Source organism: Thamnophis elegans, chromosome Z, assembly GCF_009769535.1.
Source record: "Thamnophis elegans isolate rThaEle1 chromosome Z, rThaEle1.pri, whole genome shotgun sequence".
NCBI classification, from domain to species: Eukaryota; Metazoa; Chordata; class Lepidosauria; order Squamata; family Colubridae; genus Thamnophis; species Thamnophis elegans.
Window position 1 is genome coordinate 65,870,299 of NC_045558.1, and position 24,604 is coordinate 65,894,902.

The 24,604-nt window shown below is 37.3% G+C and overlaps 1 protein-coding gene across 5 annotated transcripts in view; it reads right to left on the minus strand.

The window, feature by feature from the left end:
* Positions 1-24,604, minus strand: part of NT5C3A (5'-nucleotidase, cytosolic IIIA) — a 158,869-nt gene that overhangs the window by 18,713 nt on the left and 115,552 nt on the right. For 3 of the 5 annotated variants that reach the window (XM_032234719.1, XM_032234715.1, XM_032234720.1), the window contains exons 2-4: positions 13,871-13,969; positions 4,387-4,456; positions 3,873-3,919 (exon numbers count right to left, since the gene is read on the minus strand). In XM_032234719.1, the coding sequence (XP_032090610.1) occupies positions 3,873-3,919; positions 4,387-4,456; positions 13,871-13,969 (216 nt within the window). Of the gene's footprint in view, positions 1-3,872; positions 3,920-4,386; positions 4,457-13,870; positions 13,970-20,029; positions 20,137-24,604 lie in introns of all 5 variants that reach the window. The other 2 variants (XM_032234717.1, XM_032234716.1) reach the window with 1 other exon arrangement.

Here is a 24,604-nt window from a genome sequence, read left to right on the forward strand (position 1 = left end):
TGGTTAGCAATTTTTCCTACTTCACCTCTACCTACTGGATGTCTTTATTCTATTTTGGATGAAAAAGTGATTCATATTCATGAATGGTTGAATTTGTCTGCCTCTCCCCCTAGAAATATTTTTCCTTATCAACAGGCTTTAGAAGAATTGATTATGAAAGCACGACCAAGATCTTTGCAATTAATAGGTCATGACCTGGATGGAATAGCTTTCACTCATACTAAACCTGAACATGAATATTTGATGACCGTTTCTAATTCATATCAAATTGCCTGTTCACACTACTTTGGTGATATTCAATATTCTTTACCTAAAGATGCTAGAATAGTTATTACAAATACACAATCTTTCATTTTCTTCTCTTTTTACTCGTTCTCCTCTTCCTGAAGCTTTAACAGTATTCACAGATGGATCACCCACTCGTGGAGTTGTGGTTTGGACGGATGGTCAACAATGATTTTCTAAATTCACTTCTGTTCAGACATCTGCCCAACGTTCTGACTTGGCAGCTGTTATTTTGGCTCTGAGATTATTTTCTGAGCAGCCTATTAACTTATTGTTGATACCAAATATGTTTTTCTTGCAATGCAATCTCTTCCTTATGCTTATTGTGCTATTTCTCCTGACATTAATCTTTTGTCTTTATTTTATCTTTAAAACATGTTTTGGAAGAACGTGTCTTTCCTTTATATGCTGAGCACATTAGGAGCCATTCTCCTTTTCAAAATCCTTTGACGGAAGGAAATAGACGAGCTGATGAGACTCTCAAAGAAGTTACAACTCTTCTTTCAGATCCTGTTGCTAGTCATTCATATTGAGCCACCTTGGCTCTGTCATACTTGACAGAGCCAAGGTGGCGCAGTGGTTAAATGCAGCACTGCAGGCTGACTGCTAGATCAGCAGTTCAGCGGTTCAAATCTCACCGGCTCAGGGTTGACTCAGCCTTCCATCCTTCCGAGGTGGGTAAAATGAGGACCCGGATTGTTGTTGGGGGCAATATGCTGACTCTGTAAACCGCTTAGAGAGGGCTGAAAGCCCTATGAAGCGGTATATAAGTCTACTGTTATTGCTATTGTTATTGCTATTGCTATTTTCATCAAAATGCTAAATCTTTGGCTAAACAATTTTCTGTTCCTATGTCTCAGGCTCATGACATTGTTCGAGGATGTACTTCTTCTCAACAATTTGCTGTTCCTTTTCCTATGGGAGTAAATCCTCAAGGAACAAAAGCTAATCAAATTTGGCAAATGGATGTCACACAATTTGCTACCTTTAAACCATACACTTATTTACATGCATCCATTGATACATATTCTCATTTTTTATGGGTCACTGCTGCTAGACATGAGCGCACTTTTGATGCAATGTCTCATTGTCTTTCTGCTTTTTCCGTAATGGGCCGACCAATTCAATTAAAAACTGACAATGGTCCTGCGTATACCAGCAAGGACTTTAATTCTTTTTATCAACAATGGAACATTCAATTGATACATGGAATTCCTTACAATTCTCAAGGGCAAGCTATAATTGAGCGAGCTCATCATACATTCAAAGCTACATTAACTAAATTAGTAAAAACTGAATCTGGTCCCTTAAATTTGAGAAAGATTCAAAATTTGATCTCTATTGCTCTTTATGCATGAAATTACTTAACTTTTCTAGATTATTTTTCAGATATTCCAGTCAAGTTTCATTTTCAGACGTCCCCAGGTTATAAGTTGATCATGGTTATAAGTTGGACGTGGTTACGCTGCAGTTGAAGATTTGCAAACAAAGCAAGCTGTGTGGATTCCAGGCCGGTGTGTTTGTCCTTATCATGGAAAAACAAATGAAAAATCCAAGGATGCAACATCTTCCAATCTTGCCTTGGAATCACATTGAAGATCAACCTCAATTGAAAAAATCCGTTTTTCTCATGTATTGTTTTCTCTTTTTCTTTTTCTTTCCGGTTTCTACTAACTCAGAGACAACTCCTGCTTTTCCTCTTAATCCCAATCTTTGGATTTGTCATGTTCAATATATGTTTTTGATTCATGGTCGTAATATAACTTTATATTATGAACCTCCTATAGCTCTTGGTCAAGTTGCTTTTATTCCTAATCTAATTAATTCTTCTGCTTTCATTGTTTTACAACTCCAACTTATTTCTTCTTCTTGGTTATTTTCTATTCCTCCACATGAATTAAATTTAGTTAGATGGAATTATATTCGGATTAATCGATTTACTAGAGGCTTATGTTTTTGTTGTTATGCTCATCATAATTGGCTTAATCAATGGTCTGATTACCTAAAAGCTAAACGTATTTTAGATAAAGTAGGGAATTATAGTTATTGTACTCAGAAATATTGGTAATGGGGTACCATTAAAACATCACAAGGTTATAACACTATACTTGATATGTATCCTGAAAATTTTCCTATTTTTCAAACTGACTCTTCTAATATTGGAACAGGTAGATCAGTCTGTGCTGGATGGCAATTGAAACATCCTGCAATGTGGTTTTTCTTTGAAAAATATGCAACTAACGTTCACCCTCAGAACTATCAATGTGCTGCCATTGGATATTTGTCTTTACTTGTACAAGTGGGTGTTTCCGGAAGTTTATCAACTCGAAAAAGACATGCAGCCTTAGGATCAAAATGTTCTGATGAAGTTATTATTGATACTCAATTTTCTTCATTGCCTACTTTTGGACGTGCATTAGTTGGAGCCATAACTGGAACTATTACTTTGGGATCATACCCAGGAATAATAGCTCAAGAAAATAGATATTCTATTCTAGGTCTCACATGTCGATTAGAGAAATCTATTAATGCTACTGCTGCAATTATTAGAGATTTGCGAAATGAAATTGAAAAACTTAATCAAGATTTAATTCAACAACGCTTTGCTATAGACTATTTGCTAGCTCGTCAAGGGGGATTTTGCAGCTTAGTTGGTCAACGTGCTTGTGCTGTGTATTTTCATTCACTTAATAAAACTATTGAAGATGAATTAGCTAATTTACAAACTTCTATAAAAAATAACGTACATGATGAATTTTCTCCTTATGCTTGGTTAACTAATTGGTTACCTGATATTTTTGGTTAAAACAATTGTTTTTCTATAGTGTGAACATAATCGCATTACTTATACTTTGCTGTTGCTGTATGCAATGTGATCCTTTATTTTTTTGCCATGTTTCGCAAGTCTCCTGCACCTACTTTGAATGTGATTCAAATGCATGCTCTTGAAAAATCTCTTTTTTCATCATTAAAAACAAAAAGCGAGGAAATGTAGGGTTTTTACAGTGAATCATTTGGATGGTCCTTAGAACTGAGGTTACATGTGTAAGTACAAACTGCAGCAATCTGCAGAAAATATTTGCCTGTCAGCTATTCTTTGCTTGCAGTGTTCCCAGGCATGATCAAGGACACGGGATGATGAAACAAAGTATAAACTGCAACATTTTATTCACTTATTTGATAACACTTGATTTATTCAGTGTGTGAAAACATGCACATTCTCACGAACACTATGATGTAAGGACTAACCAATTATTGTGCCTTGGAGACTTGTTAGCCAATAATGATATAACACGTAAAGTAGGTAGAGCTAGGAAGCTGCAAACACTATAAGAATGATGTTTCATGATTAATAATTTTGCTGTTGATTCTGCTATCTATGGAATGCTTGGTTCAATAAACTTTGGTTGGTTTAGCTATCCGTGGGTGGATTACTTTCTTTCATCTTCAGCCTCAGGACCCTAAATGCTACAATTTAACTATACTTCATGACAATTCTATGCAAAGTACAAAATGAATATACAACCTTCCATAACAGTAGGAATTGATAATGAATACAGGAAACAAACTTATCAGTTTTAAATTACCTTTGTGCGACATTCCTCTGTAATGAGATTACAGTTGTCAATGATATCTGGAACATGTTCAAAAAGGTTCGAGAAAGAATGAGTATGTACAAATCAAACAATGCAAAATTTTAATTTACCCATCTACCAGTATAATATTTGTAACCCATTTAAAATAAGGCAAAATCTCCAACTTTAACATTACTATTGGTTAAAGTTATTTTTAAAATAATGGCATTCAAGTCTTAGCCTACATGACATACCCAGATTCATGAAAGGAAATTAGCTTTGATTACATTTTCCCCCGGATGTCCTTATTCAAATGGCATCATTTATACTATAATCGACTGCACGGAATCTAGAAGACTATAATGGTGATAAACAATAGTTAAAAATGTAACATATCACAACTAGACCAAATAATGCACTAGAAGGAAAATTCAAATTTTTTTCCTTTTACTATATGTTTTCAGTCATAGGTTTTCTTGAGTTCCTGGAGATATGAAATTTTTTACAAGCAATATAGAATACTCACTATGACATGTGGGGCATCTTTTGCCATTATGGGTAAACCTACTTAACGTCATATCAAAGTCTGTAATTATCTGTAAAGAATATATAAAGAAATATATCATGAATATAAAAAAACCTAAATATTTAAAATGTAAAATTAAAAAGAAAAACCAGTGTTCTAAATATTAATAGGCTGTGCTCTCATTTAATTTTAAGTGTATTGAAGCTTTTGTTTCAGTTTTTAACTTATCACATTTGGAGTTGTATTTGAGCCATGATGAACTGGGATCAGCATTAACTATAGTTTCCTAAAATCATGAACTGGGATCAGCATTAACTATAGTTTTCTAAAACAGCAAACTGTTTTAAGGAAGCTGATGTTTCAGAAAATCTTAATTAAGAGTAATAGTTTAGAATTCAGATGCTGGGCTATGGTTAGTTGAAAAAAAGTTGCATTATGTATTATACCCAAAGATGCTTTTTCAAGAGGCAACTGGAGTTTTTGGTTTTTCTTTCAAGACATTTTGCTTCTTATCCAAGAATCTTCTTCGGCTCTGAAGAATCCAAGAAGCTTCTTCAGCTTCTTCAGAGCTGAAGAAGATTCTTGGATGAGAAGTGAAACATCTTCAAAGAAAAACAAGAAAACCCAGTTGTCTCTTGAAAAAGCACCTTTGGGACAACCATGGCCTGGATGATTGAGAATATCCATAGAAATTTAGCGATTATGTATTATAATAAATTTTGGCAAATATTACAATAGCATTTTAGCAAATTAAGGATCTGCGCAGAATATCAAAGGAAGAGCTTTGTATGACTTGAAGATTGTTCAGTCTGATTCACTTGGTATGAAGCTGTTTTCTTATGATTTACTTTGGAGGATTGATTTAATGGAAAGCAATACTATATGGAAATGTTTAATACTCTTGTGTCATATTTTGGAATATTGTTTTTTAGCAATTCTTGAGGAGAGGGAATGACTTTTTAGGCTTTTCTAAAACTCTAAAAGTGCCTAACCAACTTTTCCTTCCACTATATAAAGATCTGTAAATGTTTTTTTAAAAATTAAGATTATGGTCTAATCACACCTAGATTAATAAATAAGTGTTTAAATCTAATAATTGTGTTACCAATTGGAACATTGCCTTTTTTTAAAAAAAGTAACATTTTCAATAAAAAAAGAAAAGAAATATAGAATTTTTTTGTTTCTATCAAAAAATTTGAGATGAATTTTGTAGGTAAATTATGATGTAAGAGAATTTGAAATAAAGTGAATTTTATAAGCATATATATATGTATGTATGTATGTATGTATGTATGTATGTATGTATGTATGTATGTATGGTTAAGGCACCATTGTAGAAACTATTTTAAAAATATACTCCCTTAAAAATCTGACTTTTAACAATACCTGTATCTTTGTTATTTTCAAAGATAGTGTGATAAAATAAAAAGCAATGACAAGTCTACAAGAGCACCCAGTGCTGCGGTCAATGGGGAAGGGGTGTTGGTCCTACCTGAGTAAGTCTGGGAGAGTACAAGAATGGGTTGTCTTGTTTGTTCTGTTCATGCACTCTTTCAGGACCCTCCGTCCAAAGGATGCTTCTGCCGAAGCAAATACGTTCAATTTGTAATGGTAAATAAAGGGCAAAGGAGAAGCCCATGTCGCTGCTCTGCTGATTTCTTCGATGGATGCTTGCGTAGCGCATGTTGTTGTTACTGCACTTCTGGTAGAGTGCGCAATCACCCCTCTGGGAACTGGTAAAGCCTGAACGTCATAGGCCTTAGCAATGCAAGTTTTCAGCCAACGGCAAATTGTCGATGGAGTTACCTTGGAGCCCATCGATGCAGGGTGGAAAGACACAAACAGTAACTCAGTCTTTCTAGTAGAGGAAGTCCTCCTGATGTAAGTTTGCAAGGCCCTCCTCACATCCAAGGTGTGCCATTTCTTCTCCAGAGCATGAGATTGCCCTGGGCAGAAGTCTGGCAGAATGATCTCCTGGGCCCTGTGGAACTCCTGATCTCCTGGGCCCTGTGGAAGGTCTTTCAGTACCTTCCGAATGACTCCTGGGATGAGGGGAAGAGGGGGGAAGGCATACAGCAATTCCCTGGGCCACGGTCTGCAGAGAACATTGGTCCCCTCTGTCCCCGGTGTTACAAACCTGGTGAAATATTGTGGTAGTTGAGCATTTGTTAGGGAGACGAACAGATCCACAACAGGCTGACCAAATCTCTTGGACAGGTCCCTGAAGAGGTCTGGATGTAAGTGGTCTATTGTGGATCTGCTGAGGCAGTCCGCCTGCACATTTGCTGCTCCCATGATGTCCTCCACTTTGAGAAGTATTCCTCTGCCCACATACCCAACTGTTTTGCTTCTGTCAAGAGGACCCTGAAATGGGTGCTTTCCTGACGGTTGATGTGAGCTTTGGTAGTCACATTGTCAATAAGAAGGAGAACATGTTGTCCTTGGATTATGTCCTTGAATTGTCGAAGGACCAAATGTGCCACCTGAAGCTCCAGCCAATTGAGATTGTGCAGGTCTTCCTGAGACCAATGACCCTGGACCATGTGAGACTGGAGATGGGCGCCCCAGCAGAATAGACTGGCATCCGATGTTATCGTGATGCAGCTGGGTTCTTTGAAGGCACATCCCTTGTGTAGGGCTGGGGATGTCCACCATCGGAGGGACTGTTGGATGGACCCAAACTCTGGTCTGGGAGTTGCTGCTGCAGGCCTGCTGGAATGGGAGCAGAAACCAGTGAAGGGGCCTGGCGTGTAGTCTTGCCTAGGGAACTATAGAAATGCACAACATCATTTTCCCAATAGCCAAGCCAGGAGGGTGATGGGAACCGTGTACTCCTTTTGTATCCTTTGAACAAGGGATATTAGGCTGTCCTTGTGACCCTGTGACAGAAACACTTCACCTAACGTGATGTCGATCACTGCTCCCAGATGCAATAGTCATGTGGTAAGAAGCAGATGACTCTTTTGGAAGTTGACAGAGAAGCTGTGATCTTGCAAGACCTTGATGGTGGTTTGTAAGTCCTCTGTCGCTCTCCTGAGTGAGGTGCCTGGATAAGTATGTAGTCCAAATAGCATCAGAGATGTACAGATATTGACCTGAAGTAGGCTGCCAGTGCTGCCAGGTTCTGGGCACCGACACAAGGCCAAAAGCCAATGCCGAATATTGGAAATGAGTTCCTCTGTAACAAAAGCGTAGGAACTGGCGATGGGCCGGAATAATTGGCACATGGAAGTAGTCCTCCACCAAATCAATAGAAGCAAGGAAGTCACCGTCCCGAATCCCCTCTAGGATGGATTGGAGGGAATGCATGTTGAATCTTCTGTAGAGCAGATTGCATTCAGTCTTTTTAGATATAAAATAGCCTCTCTCCTCCGAATTCTTTGGAACAACAAAGAGAATGGAGAAAAATCCCTGTTATCTTTGGCTCTTCAGGACCGCCTCGATGGCCTGAATATGCAACAGGGATTGGATGGCAGTCTCCATGAGACCTTGCTTTTCGTTGTTCTTCAAGACAGAGCAATGAATAAAGAAATTCAGGGTGTGGAAAGGAATTCCAGACTGAGGCCTAGCCTCACTGAGTTGAGTAACCAATTATCTGTTGTTGTCGTATCCCATTGGGCTGCAAATAGACGTAATCGGCCGCATATGGGAGGATTGGTTTGGAAGTCATCTTGGTCTATGAAAGGAGCAACCTCGTGCTCCACGAAAGGGCCGTTTGGCTTGGAATTGTTGCCTGGGATGGTTGTGAAACCCCGCTCTGGCTGGCTGGCATTCAGAACTCTGAGGCAAGAACCTCTGGGCTAGGGGAATGCCGGTTCAGTTGGCCGAAAGGAAGGCTTGCGGTAGTATGGTGAGGGACGTCAATCTTTCTGCCTAAACGATGATGGAAGAACCTTCCTTTTGTCCTTATTTTCAATAAGGATCAGATCTAGGGCCTCCCCAAATAGCGTGCCACCTATATAGGGGCCAGAGGCTAGCCTCCATTTGGATTTGGAATCAGCCTGCCAATGGCGAAGCCAACGCATTCTCCTAGATGTAATGGATGATAAAAGAGCTCTGGAGGCATACTTTGCCGTATTTAGGGTGGCATACACCGAGAATTGAGTAGCTGCAATTAATTTGTTGAGGTTCTATTGGAGCCTGGCCTCATGCGGTGGAATTCTTTGTTGCATCTGGTGAAGACGAAGCAGCGAGGTCTGATTAAAAAAGGAAACTGCAGAGGCTGCTTTGATCGCCCAGGCTGAACATTGGTGTGTATTGTGCAATGTTAATCCCACCTTTTTATCCTCAGCCTTGAGCCCTTCTGCTATGTCTTCTGACAAAAGGGAGGAAGAGACAATGGACGCCAAAGGATCATCTACTTTGGGTATCTCCAGAGTATCAGCCAGGTTGGGAGCCAAATTGTAAAAATGTCTGTCATTTCGGCTTGGGGTCAAAAATGAACCTGACTGTACCTATTGTTTGTGCACTCCATCTACAAAGGATTGTGGTGCAGGAATATCCTCCTGTTCTATGGCTGGCTCAGAGAAAAAGTGTTCAAACTGAGGCCCGAGGTTCTTGGAATGAGATCAGCTCCCATGCCAGATGTTATCTTTGCTTTAGGTGAAAGTGACTTAAAGATATCAGGGAAACAGCCAGGTGAAGGCCTGGATATCTGGGGTTAAACCCTCATCCTCTGAAATATCTGCATCCCTTTGGCCCTCATCAAGAAGAAGTGAAACCTTACTGTCAGAAGCGGGATTGTGAGATTGTGTCCCACGCCAGTGGAACAGGGCTCCTGTTAACTGGGGACCTTGTTGGAGGCTGGTAGATGGCTGAGGGAGCATGGCTATCTGGGTAATAGATTGCTGCAGTGCTGCAGTAACTCCCTGAGAAATAGCCTGGGAAATCAATAATTTTATATCTCCAGGCAAGAAAGACATTAAAGAGTCCTCTTGGCAAAGCCCAGCTGCAGTGGGTGTAGAGGTAACCTCTGGGACTGGCCTTCTAACACTGGAGATTTGCTCTCCCTCATGGACAGAAAAAGGGGTTTACTTCAGCTGCATTGCAGGTTTGACAAGCAAGTGAAAAGAGTGCTCGCTTGCTCCCTATGTTGACCAAGCCTGTGGTATTACATCCCGAGTGAGGCAATTGTTCAGCCTGAAAATGGCGGGAATCTGCTGCTTCTGTCAGAGTGGAAGCTGTTTGACTTTCTGACAGCTGTCTCTCAGCCCTAAGAAATTGTTTCTCCAAGGCCTTTTGCCTTCTGCTGGCATCTTTTTCAGAAGCCTTGGAATGCCCTTTCCTGCTGGAAGCCTTATACCTTGACTTTGACTGCCTGGAATCTGAAGTTTCCACAGAAGAACAAGATCTTTTAGGAAGCAATGCCCTGTCTCCTTGTTCTGCAGCCCTGTACTCCATTTTGTTTCTAAGCAAGCAAGGCTGCTGCTGCTGGTGCTGTCTGCCTGCTGTATGAGTATACCTAGTCAAAATTAGGCAGGGACTCCAAGCCTTTCCAGGTAAGCAGAGATGAGGCTAAAACATCAGGCAGGAGGAAACTGCTGAGATTTGAAGTGCCTAAATAAACGGGTTTGCCTAGCCGAACCTAGGCAGGGAATTGGTGCCTCAAATAAAATAACTGGTATGCCTAGCCTAGACTAGGCAGGGACTTTGCACATTTTCAGAGGCTCTCGCAATTGCTTTTGAGGAAATGGTGGCTTTTTAAAAAAAGACCGCGCAACCAGGCAATTCTAAATCACTTTTTAAATTGATTTTTCTAACCAGGCTAGGGTACTATGAAGCTCTCTAAATTCGTTAAAAATCGTTATGAAAACCTATTCCTGAGACTGCAAGAAGTCCTGATATAATTGACATGTTTTGTCTAAGTATAGACCGAGCTGAAACTGGGCCATAGAGGGTAATGACGGGGTGTGGCCACAGGCTTAGAGTGTGGTCTCTAAGCAGAATGGATGAGACAACCCATTATTGCACTCTCTCAGAAGCACTCAGGAAAACAAATGACTCTATTACAATGTCACAATGGAAATTATGCTTCTTAATATTGGCATGAAACTTTGCAATACATGTTTAAAAAGGTAGACTTTGTACTGTTAGATCATAGCACAATTTATATTATTTTGGCATCATCATGGCCAGTTGGAGATGATTCTACCAGTCTGTGATCAACATCCTATGTTGGGACTTTTAATTGCAAAACTGAAAGGTCTGTAAGAAATCATAACCCTTTTAAAGTTACTTTTAATACTATAATATTCCTGTTTCTAGACAAGACCCAACTCTGTCATTCATTCATTAAGCAGGATGCCTTCAGTGATTGGGGGAAGATATCATCTTAGTCCCCTAAATTGTGAGTGGATTATGGTTGCTCCTTGTGTTTGGGATATTATTGATTATATTGTTCCACTGTCATGTTTATACTGTTTTATTCAATTTTTAATATTAATGTTTTGAAGATTTAAGATCAGATGATAACATCTCTGTGCATCTTTGTGATTGATTTCTTGCAACTAGATGGAGAAGACCCTGCAGTTATCTTGACAAGGATTTTGGAAGTGGTTTCCATACTGCCTTCTTCCTAGGACTGAGAGGGAATGACTGGCACAAGGTCACTCAGTTGGCTTTATGCCAAGGTGGGACCAGAACATACAGTCTTTTAGTTTCTACAACAGTGCCTTAACCACTAGATTGGCTCTGTGAACAACATACAGACTACTAAAATATATATGTTTATTATACACTCACCATCGCACTTGAACTGGGAAGGTCTTTGAGTATGTTAATTCTTTAAGAGTTATTTTAAAAGCAGAAGCAGTATATTAAGCCAGAACATATTTGACTGGATTTATTTAGTGTGCATGTAAACCAGCCACTATCAGTATGATTGTAAATCTTGGTGTAAAGCTGAATTTAGAAATCCTTGATCTTTTTTACCAGAAAGCCATGGCAAGTAAAAAAGAACCATTTTCCAGAAGACAAGTTTGTGAAGTTGCTACCTAAAATCCCTATTAGGCTCTCACTTTATCTTATTTCTTGGAAGTAAGCACACTTTCCACTTAAGCATTTGACTCTAGCTACTTACTATTTCATTTTCCAAAAATGCCTTTTTATCTTATGCGGATCCCAGATTCATCCTTGGAAACAGAGATAAGGAATGATGTTTTTATTTTCCAAATTAATTTAAAAAGTAGCATAAATTAGACAGAAAGTCTTGCAGAGGCATACAGAAGTAATCTCTATAGATTATTGAAGTAAAGGAATTTCTAAGTACAATATCCTGTATAACAATGATGCCTACAAATAAACCAAGGAAGACTTTTCAAAATATGGTTTAAAAGATCAAAATGTAAATATCTAATTGAATTTAGGGAAATATGTATCTGTTAGTATCCAATTTTTTAACTTAAAAGAACTCTAGATGCAGCCTATATTTTTCATTTCAGTTTCCTTCACAATTAATGACCTATCTGTTCATTTGGGGATTTATCAAGCTACTAAAAATGTGTCCTTTACTGCAATTCTATAATTACACCAAAGACAAACTGATTCATGTGATGTAAGTTCAAATATAAATGGAACCATCTCTTTGAAAAGTCGATTACAGTACATTATAGTTTTACTCTCTCTCTGCACATACACACAAATTTATGTATGTGTGTGTATATATGTATGTATGTATACACACACACACACACACACACACACACACACACACACACAAGATCAAGTACTGATGATTGAGGGAAATAGGGGGTTGTCATTAGATAAAATGCACTCATTGATGTTTTTGGTTCATGCATGGTAGTTTACTTAGTAAATATAATCCTGCTTCAAATAAAACAGGAAGCAACTGATTTGGTCTATGATAAGGTGACCAGATTTTCAGATTGGTAAAGAGGGACACCGTTGACCGGGCCGGGGGGGCTTGATTAAAAATTTTATATTTTGTCAAAAGGTCACACAAGGCGATTACATGACCCCAGGACACTGAAAGCATCATAAATATGAATCTGTTGCCAAACATCAAAATTTTGATCACGTGACCATGAGGATGCTTCAACGGTCGCTAAGTGTGAAAAATGGTCCCTAAGTGTGAAAAATGGTCATCAGTCACTTTTTTCAATGCCATTGTAACTTTGGTCACTAAATAAACTGTTTGAAAGCTAAAGCTAGCTTGCATTATGCTAGCTTACATTTTCAAGAGAGAGAAGCTAAACTCCTTATTAGAATTGAAATAGAAATGAGTAGAGTAGAGTAGAGTAGAGTAGAGTAGAATAGTTTATTAGCCAAGTGTGATTGGACACACAAGGAATTTGTCTTCGGTGTACATAAAAAAAAAATAGAATACATTCATCAAGAATCATAAGCTACAACACTTAGTGATAGTCTTTCTCTCTCTCTCTCACAAACACACACACACATTCCTCCTCTGGATTCAATGGGACTTTTAGAAAATCCCCCCTCCTGTGCACACACTCCCTCCCTCCCTCCCTCCCTCCCTCCCTCCCTCCCTCTCTCTCTCTCCTTCTCTGGATTCAATGGGGTTTAGAAAATCCCCCCTCCTCACACATTCCCTCTTTCTCTCTCTCTCTCTCTCTCTCTCCCCTCCTCTGGATTCAATGGGGTTTAGGAAATCCCCCCCTCCTCACACACTCCCTCTTTCTCTCTCTCTCTCTCCCCTCCTCTGGATTCAATGGGGTTTAGGAAATCCCCCCTCCTCACACACTACCTCTTTCTCTCTCTCTCTTCCCTCCTCTGGATTCAATGGGATTTAGGAAATCTCCCCTCCTCACACACTCCCTCTTTCTCTCCCTCTCTCTCTCTCTCTCTCTCTCTTCCCTCCTCTAGATTCAATGGGGCTTAGGAAATCCCCCCTTTCTCTCAATCTCTCTCTCTTCCCTCCTCTAGATTCAATGGGGTTTAGGAAAACTGATTAAAGCGCTTTCAGTGGGGTGTGTGCTGCGAGGAATCTCTCCTCTCCTCCTGGCACGCACCTCCCTACCTAAAGCGCTTCCTCTCGCCTGCCCGATCTCTGCTGCGGGTGAAAGGGAGCTGGGAGGACAGGAGAGATTCCTCCCAGCACGCACCCCACTGAAAGCTCTTTAATCAGTGGGGTGCGTGCTGGGAGGAAACTCTCCTCTCCTCCTGGCACGTACCTCCCTGCCTAAAGCGCTTCCTCTCACCCGCCCGATCTCTGCTGCGGGTGAAAGGGAGCTGGGAGGACAGGAGAGATTCCTCCCAGCACGCATCCCACTGAAAGTGCTGCCTTAGACTTAGTGTGGATGGGCGGAGGAGCGAGCGACAGCAGATGGGCGGGGGAGCGAGCGAGTTATAAAAGCGGGACTTTTTGAAAACTGCGCTGGGCGCGGAAAAATTGTAGAAAAGCGTGCCTGTCACACTGAAAGCGGGACGTCTGGTCACCTTAGTCTATGATGAAACCAATAAGCGTTTCATATTCTTATTTTTTATAACAATGTTTGCTCTTTACTTGAAGTTTGGCAGCTCCTCCTTTGATGAGACCACATATAATTTCTTCTACCTTTTCTGGGTCTTTGATATGGACAGTTTTCTTCTGAAATTCTGGCATCTAAAAAAAGTAAAAAGCTGGGTATTAATTTTTACACATAAACATTTATCAAGATAAATAAGTGACTCTAATAAAGAAAAATGCTATCATAGTAAAGAATATAAAAACTGGTATACTTTCAAATGTGCATTGGGAAAAGTAGCAGACATATTAATTCAATACGGGCATAAATTATTCAAGCAGCCTATTTTTTACAGAACAGATGGGGTAGTTATAAATACATTAAAATTTCTGAAGACATTAACCATAATGTTGGTACTGCTGTTACACAATGGTGTATGCAGATATATTAATAGTACAATTTCACATGAAAATTTTAAGTATAAAAATATGTATAGAAGGTTACTATTAATATTTGATTTAATGCTGATTTATTATGAATGTTACAAGTCTGAATATTTCCATCTCTCTGGACTTAATTCATAATTTTCTATATATTATAAATATACCATGTACTATATATTATAAATATACCAAGTCTTTTCCAGTGCACATCTCTATTACTTACTTCAAATAGGAGTGACAAACAATAAAATCATCAGCAGTCTATTACTGCTATAAGAACACAGATAAGAACATAATGTTATAATAGCATATTATATCCTTTGAGGAAGGATGACATGCTTCTTGCTTACCCAAAACTTAATTAATTGGTTTATTAAATTTGTAATCCTAGACATGTACATAGCTATGACTAAATTTTAGAAATCTCTATTGACATAGGTAACTAGCTGGCTGTAGTCATTCCTGCTTTGTTGCATGTAGGAAAAATAGGTATGTAGCTCCATAGGATTGGTTCTGTATTGTTTGAAAAATCTCTTTAGAAGACTTAAGAACTTTACCAAAATTATGTAAAAGTCGTAGAAATATAAAATAAAAAAATCTAATGAAATTTATTTGATAGTTTATATTTGCATCTCTTGTGATTTAATATCCTATAAAAATATTCACAAAAATACAATATTAGTTTTGTTCCTGAATGCAGGCTTACTCTGGCATTTTCTTTTTATTACTGTTTCTCAAAAATAATGGATAAGGAGGAGGAACCAACGTCGCAACGTTACATCATGCGGACTCGACAGTCCGAATCCGCCAATGACACTTTTGCCCCGGATGGTCCTAAACCGTCCCGAAGAGACGGTGACTGGGAAGACAAGGCCTTGCTGGTCGCAGGGACATTGCAAAGTCCCTGATTGACCCAAGGGAAGCGCTTCCAACTGGTGGCAAACAGGCAGCCCCCCGGCTGACATAGTTGGAGACAGCTCCAGAAAGAAAGAGAAGTGAAAGTGTTCCGTCTGGTGAGGTGTTTTTTTTTTCTTTTAGAAGATTGCCCCGAAACTTTTTTCTTAAGCTAAATTAGTCCCTTAAGTAAGAACAAAGCGGCGTATTTAATCCCTATTGGACTGCCTTAGAAAGCTTTTTGCTCTTACCTGTAACGATGTTTTGTGGATTGAAGTGATTGCAACGTTTCCTGTTTCTCCGCTTGAGGTGAAGGGACTGACTTTTTTTCCTCTATTTCTTTTTACTACTTTAACTTTTTTGGCTTAAATTAAAACTTTTTTTACTTTAATAAACTTCTCTTTTTACTTGTTATAATATCATATTAAAGATACTTAAGGAAAAAGTGTTTAAAATAGTTGAATCTGCCACTTGGAAGCCTAAGACTAAAGTGTTTTTTTTTTCTTTTGCTGTTGTAACAAATGTATCCTTTGTTGACTCCTATTTGACTACACTGACTTTGCAACAGAAGGGTTTGGAACTTGCTTTTAAAACCTGATAAAGACTCAAGGTCACGATCAGTGTACTGCTGGTACTTGTGGAAAATATTTTGGCAAGACTAGGAAAAGAAAAGAAAAAGGTAAGAATCCTTCTACTTTGAAAACCATAAAAGAACTTGTGTTTAAGATTTAAAATAAAAATAGATATATTCTTCAAAAAAAATTGACAGGCTAGGGTGGCAGTAACTATCAAATTCCTCCTTTTCTTTTTCTTTATATTTCTTTTTTACTCTGAAAAATGGAGCAATAATCAGATGAAGAAAACATGATAATCCAAAATATTTTGGCTGCACTTCAAAACATCTCAGAAGGACTTGAGAGATTTGCTAAGAAAATGGACAGACTGTGGAGTATCACAGAAAAAGATGATGGGGTTGGAGCCCCAGAAATTAAAGAAGTGAATGAAAATATAGAAAACCAAGATAAGACGTTAGATGAACTTATTAATGGAGTAAATGTGAGTGAAGGCGGAAAGAAGGGAAGCTGGAAAAGTGACTTTGATATATTGGTGCTTCATTCCAAATTCCAAGATGCAGGAGAAAAAGAAAGAGCAAAAAAGATGGAGTTAATAAGACAAATCTATCCAGAAATAAGCCTGACAACCAAAGTTAAGCTTACATGGAACAATCTCCCCGTGGAGATTCGTACCCTCACCACCGTCCAGGCCTTCCGCACAGCCCTCAAGAACTGGCTAGCCCGTCAGGCCTGGGGATAAGTCTACTTTCGCCCCTCCCGAATGCTGAGTGAATGTTGTGTTTTACTGTTTAATTTACCTTTGTTCACATCTCTTTTTGTATTTGTCCTACACTCCCTTTCCCCTTTGATTGTAAGCCGCCCTGAGTCCCCTCAGGGAAAAGGGCGGCCTATAAATGTGCAATAAATACAAATAAATACAAAATACAAAATACATCAATAACAATTCAAAATAATGGATAGGAAAGCACATATTTGTTGTTTAGGGCCACAATTATGGAATAATCTAAGTAGCATTTATGTAACATTTGTTTTTACAAATTAGGAGATGGGAGTAAAGAGAACTCAATGAAAGCTTTAGCACAGAAAAGGCATAACCTTTCAGTGGTATTGTTCTAAAAATAACAGCATATAGTTTAAAAAAAGATATACTATTTTTTAAAATTCTCATAATAGATCCAAATACTTAACTATTTTCGAAATTATCTGTCCTTAAATATTTCCCCTCTGGCATAAATAGAGGGAAAAGAACTTATTTTAACTTATTCTCATAAAATTAATATATAAAACTTTGTCTCCCTATATTGATTTAATAGAATTACAATTTTATCAGTAGACTACATTTTCATAAAATATACCTTTGAAGGAAAACACACTAAGCTGAAACTGTACCAAAATCTTGTTTTTAGGTTTAGATTTCTTATTGTCTGAGCTTACATAAAGCATGGGAAGAAAATTAATATGCATCCTTTACATCAAAATTATACTATATATTTTTTTCTTTGTTTCTCACATCAGGGTTTTTTATCTCAGGTAGACAGGTATAATACAGCAGGACTTAGTAGGATAAATCAAGGATCCCAATCTGAAATGTACTTTGATTGTAATATTTTGCTCACATCAGTCTGTATAGTTAGAATGGAGATACAAATGCTAATGTATTCCCCTCTCTTCTCCCCAAATTTTCAGGATTTTTGCAACATTCTAGCTCTGGATAAGTAACACTGTTACTAATCTCCTCTTTATTTGCTTGTTAACAACTTCCAGAAGCTCGGGGATGCTGCTTTTCCTACTTCACTGCTTAGTGAACCATTAACTTCAATGGTCAATAATACTTCTATTTGATTTGGAGATCTAATCCATGCATGGCCCATTAAATCACTGCATAACTCTAATTTCACCCCATTTTTCTATCCATAATCCAAATTGAGAGGAAAGTACATAGGAAATGGTAAATTTGAAACAGGTGTGTGATCCCAGCACCACTAGCTCATATATAATCAAATTGTTAATGTAGCAATAATGAGTTCCCTTAATTGACAAACACTAAAATAGAGCAGAGAGTATCATTTGTTGAAGGGACAATGTTTTACTTTACTCTCCCCAATTCCTAGAGTCTTAATTCCTAGAGTTTGCTAACGAAAACAGAAAGAACTTATTATATCATTACAACTTCTTGAATTACTTTATTAATGGCTACAAGGGTAGAATTAGATAGAATTTTTTTAAAATAATAGGTCTCCTAGGTAACCTAGAAAGTAATACCATGCATTTATATAAGAAAACTATATTCTTTAGGTAGTAAAACCACATGTTCGCGTGAAAAGGTAGGATAGTGCTTTTTTTTTTTTGCTGAAATTGTTAACTTGCTTGAGAAACGCAGAAGGGATTACTAACAAATCATTGTTATGATCTCACAATACAAAATTGACAAAACATCAGCTCTTCCAGATACTGTTTTGAAGATACTCTGAATATGACTGTTAGTCGAATATTTATTAACTGATACCCATCTTTATACAAGCTTATACTAATCACAAAAAATTCAGATTAAACTTGTCAAGTTTGCAATCTGTTTATTAATGCTTATTCAAATGAAGAATTGCTTTAAAAGTTAATGAAAGAAAAGTTATATTTTATATGAAAATTGAAATGTATTTTATTTCTAGTAAACATAATAAAGAAATACACTAAGACTTTTCCTCTTATTTATGAAAAATGTGAATAAAATATGTACAATTTACAATAAAACAGAAGAAATGTCAGAAAAATGAGACCACATCTTATTAATATAAATATGAAGTAAAATTATTTATATTTACAACTGCATTTCAGAATTCTGGAATGCTGCTAGGTAGCAGAGAAAAAGCTGGAATAAAATTGTGACCCTGATTCTTTTACTAGCAATTTTATTATCATTGTTAAGAGCAGAGTAAGAAATAAGAATAAGGAATAAATGAAGACTTTTTTTGCATACTTCTAAGACCACCTTATTTATTTCTACCACACCTTTCTCACTATGAACTCTCAATATTCAAATAGACACAATTTTTAGTATCTGCCATATAGATATTTTGCACTGGCTTAAAAAGAAAACGTTACAAACGGCTTTTAATCAACTGCTTGCCATAGTATCCTGTTTAAATTTCAATTATTCCAGAGCTATCAGAAATATTGGAAACCAGGTAATAAGCAAAAAGGTATTTACTTTTAATAAAGCTTATTTAACTTTCAGATTATATTTTCATCTTTAAGAAAATATGATCAGAACTGAAATCTCAGATCTATTCAGCTTTCAAATTGATCAAAAACTCCATAATGTACAGGAAATACCAGTTTCATGTTTATTTATACTAATAACAAAAACTATTAAAAGGTTAAATTTCCTTCAATTATAACATTTAAATATAAAAATATAATAAATATTTCATTTAAGAATCTCTTTCTAGCTACAAAACATTATGAAATATTTATAATTTTAACATAGTTCCATTTTTACACCAAAACAAAAAGAAAATAAAGTAATATAACCACCCAGTTAGCTTTCATAAGCCTTGATCATAAACTTGGAAACTTTATGTTCTAGTAGTTTACATTCAGAATTATTCTTTATTTTTTTATGTTTGTTAACAAATCAAATTATTTTTGGGAGAAATATGCAGTTCCATTACCTTAAAATAAACATAAATATTAATTTTCCAATCACACACATTATATATATGTATATATATATGTGTATGTGTGTGTGTGTGTGTGTGTGTGTGTATGTGTATATATATATATATATATATATATATATATATATATATATATATATATAAATTTTTTAAGATGCTGTTATGATGTAATGAATAGATATATAATTCAGATTCAGTTGTAAAGTCTGTGAGTGCAAAGTAATCTAAACTGATCTAATCTGAAATGGTATATGTTCTCCTGCTTGAGTATGGGGCTGGATTAGAAGACCTCCAAGGTCTCTTTCAGCTCCTATCCTATCCTTTTGGATTGATTTTATATTATGGACCTTATTATTATTATTTTTTAAAAAAATTATTTTTATTACATAGACCTTATTATTGAATGAATGGATGCATTTATACCAAAAAGAAAGATGCTTGCTAAGTGTTTTGGATTTTTCTGAAGAAAACTCTCACATTTAAAATAATTTTTAGCATATTAATTAATGTAACTAAATTCTCTAGATTTGGAACTGTGTATCTGCCATGTACATAAGAATATGCTGAAATCTAGTAATTTTAGCATAAAAGGCTCGCCCGAATTTTTCTTCATTGTTTTAAAAAGAAGGTACCTGTGCGCTGATCTTAAGGCACCCTTGCTTCTTCAGTACTTGCTCTTTTCCTACTGCAACTGCACAGGTGACAAGCAGACTCCAGAAATGCAGGGCTTGCATACAGGCTGCCAACAAAAATCAAGTGAATTGCTTAGGAAATTGTCTGCTATATTATCCAATCTTCAGAATTAGTTTGCATAAACATGGTAAACATATGTTTATCTGAATAGCTCCAATTATATGAGTTTTATATATATTTCAATAGTCTATGCTTTTTAAAACACTACCAGAACAGACTTAGGTATGTTTACTCAGAAACAAATATATACTTAACTTAAGAGAGTTTATTTCCACGAAATTTATATTGGAGCACAAACTTAGCTTACAGTCCTACAGTACTTATTTTTTCTGGGATATAAACCCTACTTAGCACAATATAAATTGTTTTTCTCTAAGAACAGAACTCTTCTATATAGCATTTAGAATTTAAGACAAGCTATCAGATATACAGTATTAATTTGAAAAAAAACACCTCTGTTTATAATTCACCAAGAGAGGCTTGTGAAAAGCACAGCTGCAGCAGTGAAAAGAATTTTTCAGTTCAGTAACTACAAATATAGCAGCCCAAGGTGCAGTTGAGGGCGTTTTCAAAAGTAGCTTGATTAATCCCTGGGCAACACCCCCCCCCCAAAAAAAAAGCCTTGTGAAGTATATCAGGAAGGCATGCTCAAGAATCTAGCTTGTTAGATTGATAGATGATCTACTGGGATACTGACAACAGAAGCTCAAACAAGACAGTCTCATAGACAGAGCAGGAAGGTGTATGTGGGGAGGAGATTGTTGTAACACAAGTGATCTGAAATATTAAAGGCAAAAATCTGAATGGTAATTACAAAACAAACAAAAAAGTTAATTTTTGAAGAAAAACAACAGGCAATAGATGGGAAGATTTTGGATTGTACCCTTTTCATTATATTCTACAGATCACAAGATGGTGAACAGGCAGCAACAGTTTTAAAGAATTCTTCCAAAATTAAAAAGGTTTTTTGTGACCTTATATTTTTAATCCATATCTGACTTTTTATAAAGGCACATATATTGGAGAGGTTACTAATTTGTTTTAGCTACATTTTAACAATATTACCAGCCAGGATTTTTAAGAATGGGGAAGAGATGATCTAGCAAAAATATTAGGGCTATATTTTCTATTGGGCTGCGCATTAGCACACTGGGACATATTAAAATCAGTATCTATGAACAAAGGTCTCTATAGATCTTGATTTTTAAAATAGCCAGTGTCTGCTGGGAGATTTAAAGTAGATAGAGAAGAATTTGGATCCTTAAAAATAAGCCAATGCCTGCTCGGAGATTTAAACTAGAAAGAGAACAGACAGGTAGTAACAATCCAATGCTTAAGGAGATAGAACAATGGGGAAAATACTTAAAGGTTAGGAAGGCCCTCCTTACCCTAAAATGATTCAGAAGTTGGGGATGACTAAAGAAGATATGGTTAATTTGTGCTATGTGTGGTAGGAAGATCCAGGAGAAGAAAAGAAATACTGCAGTGTTAGAAAGATCTCTAGAATTTGGACTTCCTGCCGGTGGCGTCATAGCGGAGTGAGGGAAGGAATGGCAGCTCCCAATGGCAGAGTGGAGGGAGGCAAACTCCCAATTGGATGAGATAAACCCCTTGAAACCAATGGAGAAGAAATCGGCGTCCATGGCCGATTCAGAGCTGTGAACCATAATGAGGCAAAGAATATAGCAGCACGATAGCATCGGTGCCAGATAACATCTAAAAACAACTTAAAAACAGTAAAATTTTTGCTTATATTTGACTGAGCTAGAAATTTGAGACTCTAAGTCAGGCTGGGAAGCAGCTAAAGATCAACGATAAGGAGTAAAAGAGCATGCGATTTCCTTTGGCAACAGAGAGGCTTGGAAGCAGGAGAAAAGAGAGGAGGAGGGATCATTAGAGAAATTTGAATCATAAAGAGGAATTGGAGCCAGGCAAACAGTGACTGACTTAGGGAAGAAATTTGGTGTAAGATAGAGCAGAGATTTTGACTTTTGTTGGAGAAAAAATTTGACGTTTGTTGGAGAAAAAAAAGACAGATGAAAAGAAGAAAGAAACAAAAGCGCCATCTAGCGAAGAGAGAAAATAGGAACTTATTAAAAAGAGATGGGATAAATAACTGATGCAAATTGCTGAAAAATTACAAGAGGAAAAAATGAACTTGTGGAAAGTGTGGAACTTTGAATTTTGAGATCTCTGAAACCTAACTGGAAGTAAAAGGGAAAAAAACATTAAAAGAGAATACAGAAGGAAGGAAGAAGAATAGATAAAATTGAATTATGGTTATATATATATATATATATATATATATATATATATATATATATATATATATATATATATATATATATATATATTCTATGAAAACATACATACATACATACATACATACATACACATACATACATACATACATACATGTTCGTAGATTTTCATGGGTATAGGTATGCTGGTCTTGTTGTATTTGGGATTTTTCCCATGTAAAATTGAGATTTTCTTGGCAACGTTTCGGCGAGGTCTCCCGCGCCATCTTCAGGATCGGTTTTGGGCTTAAAGCGTGGTTGGAGCTGCTGTCTTTCTATAAATCTTGGTGGGGTTATGTGAAGTGCTGGCTTTGTTTCAGTAAGTGGAATGATTGGCTGTGTGGTTGTATCACGATTGGTAGATTGGTGCTGATTGGTGCTGGCTGTGTGTCCATTGTTGCTTCGTGTTGTAACGGCCTGGGTGGTGGGTGGGGCTCGTTTGTTAACTAGGACTGGTTTCCAGATGTGTGGTAGGCAGGAGGTATTGTCATGTTTATTCATGTTGTGGCAGTGTTTCTCTATTCCGATAGTTTTCATAATTATTCTCTTGTTGAAGTGTTCAGTTTTGGAGATTAACCTGGTTAAGAGCCGAGGTGGCGCAGTGGTTAAATGCAGCACTGCAGGCTACTTCAGCTGACTGCAGTTCTGCAGTTCGGCTGTTCAAATCTCACCGGCTCAGGGTTGACTCAGCCTTCCATCCTTCCGAGGTGGGTAAAATGAGGACCCGGATTGTTGGGGGCGATATGCTGACTCTGTAAACCGCTTAGAGAGGGCTGAAAGCCCTATGAAGCGGTATATAAGTCTAACTGCTATTGCTATTGCTATTCCTTCAAAATTAATTTCATGTCCTGTAGCTTTAAGGTGCTGGAAAAGGGAAGAAGTTTTTTCTTTTTTTCTTACTGCGTTTTTGTGTTCTGTGATGCATGCATTTATTCTCCTGTCATTTGTCCTATGTATGTTGCAGGGCAGATTTTGCATGATATTTCTTACTCTCCTTGGTTTTCTAGCTGGATTTTGTCTTTGGGGCTTCTTAAGATGTTGGCTATTTTTTGGTCAGTGTTGAATGCTGTCTTGATATTGTGTTTGTGGAGACTTTTGCTGATTTTATCTGTTGTGTCTTTGATGTAAGGGAGGAGGGCGATGCCGTTGTCCTGTTCTGTGTCTCAGTTTTTTGAGGGGAGCCTCCCTTTGTATTAGGTTGGTAATTGTTTTTCTTTGGAATCCGTTGGAGATTAATACATTTGTGAGTGTAATTCAGTTTCAGGTGGTCTTTGTCGGCTAGGCTTCTGGAGATGAGGGTGTTGGCTACAGAGTTGATTTGTGCAGGGTAGTGATGGGATTGTGCGTTTATGTAGCAGTTGGTGTGTGTTTTTTCTGGTAGATGGTGTGTCCTACGGAGCCATTAAGTTTTTTGTAGATTAGGATGTCCAGAAAGGGAAGTTGGTTGCTTGTTTCTATTTCCATAGTGAATTATATTTTGGGGTGTAGGCTATTGAGATGTGTGAGAAAGTTGTCTAGTTTTTCTTTCTGGTGTGGCCAAATCATGAAAGTGTCATCAACATATCTAAGCCAGAGTTTGGATTTGTGTTCAGATTTATCTAAGGTGTTCATTTCAAAATGTTCCATGTATAAATTTGTGATGACGGGTGAGAGGGGTGATTCCATGGGTGCTCCTTCTATCTGTTTGTATCTTTGTCCATTATGGATGAAGTATGTGTTGGTTAGGCAGTGGTTGGTCAGGTCCAGGATGTGTTTAGGGAGGTTGTGTTTGCTCTGGATAGCTGTCAAGGCTTCTTTTATAGGCACTTGGGTGAAGAGGGATATGACATCAAAGCTCACAAGTAAGTTGCTGGGTTGTAGGTTTTGCTTCTTTATTGTTTCTATGAAGTGGAGTGAGTTTTGTACATCTGAGGTGATGAATTCTGCATAGGGTTGGAGTTGTTTGGCGAGGAATTTGGCAAGATTCTGTAGAGGTGAGCCTATGGAGCTGACTATGGGTCTGAATGGTGTTCCGTCCAGAACACGAGAACGCAGTCAGAAAAAAAGAAAAAACTTCCTCCCTTTTCCAGCATCTTAAAGCAAAAGGAGATGAAATTGATTTTGAAGGACCAAATTAATCTCCAAAACTGAACACTTCAACAAGAGAATTATGCAAGCCATCGAAATAGAAAAACACCCCCACAACATGAATAAACTGCCTACCAGACATCTGGA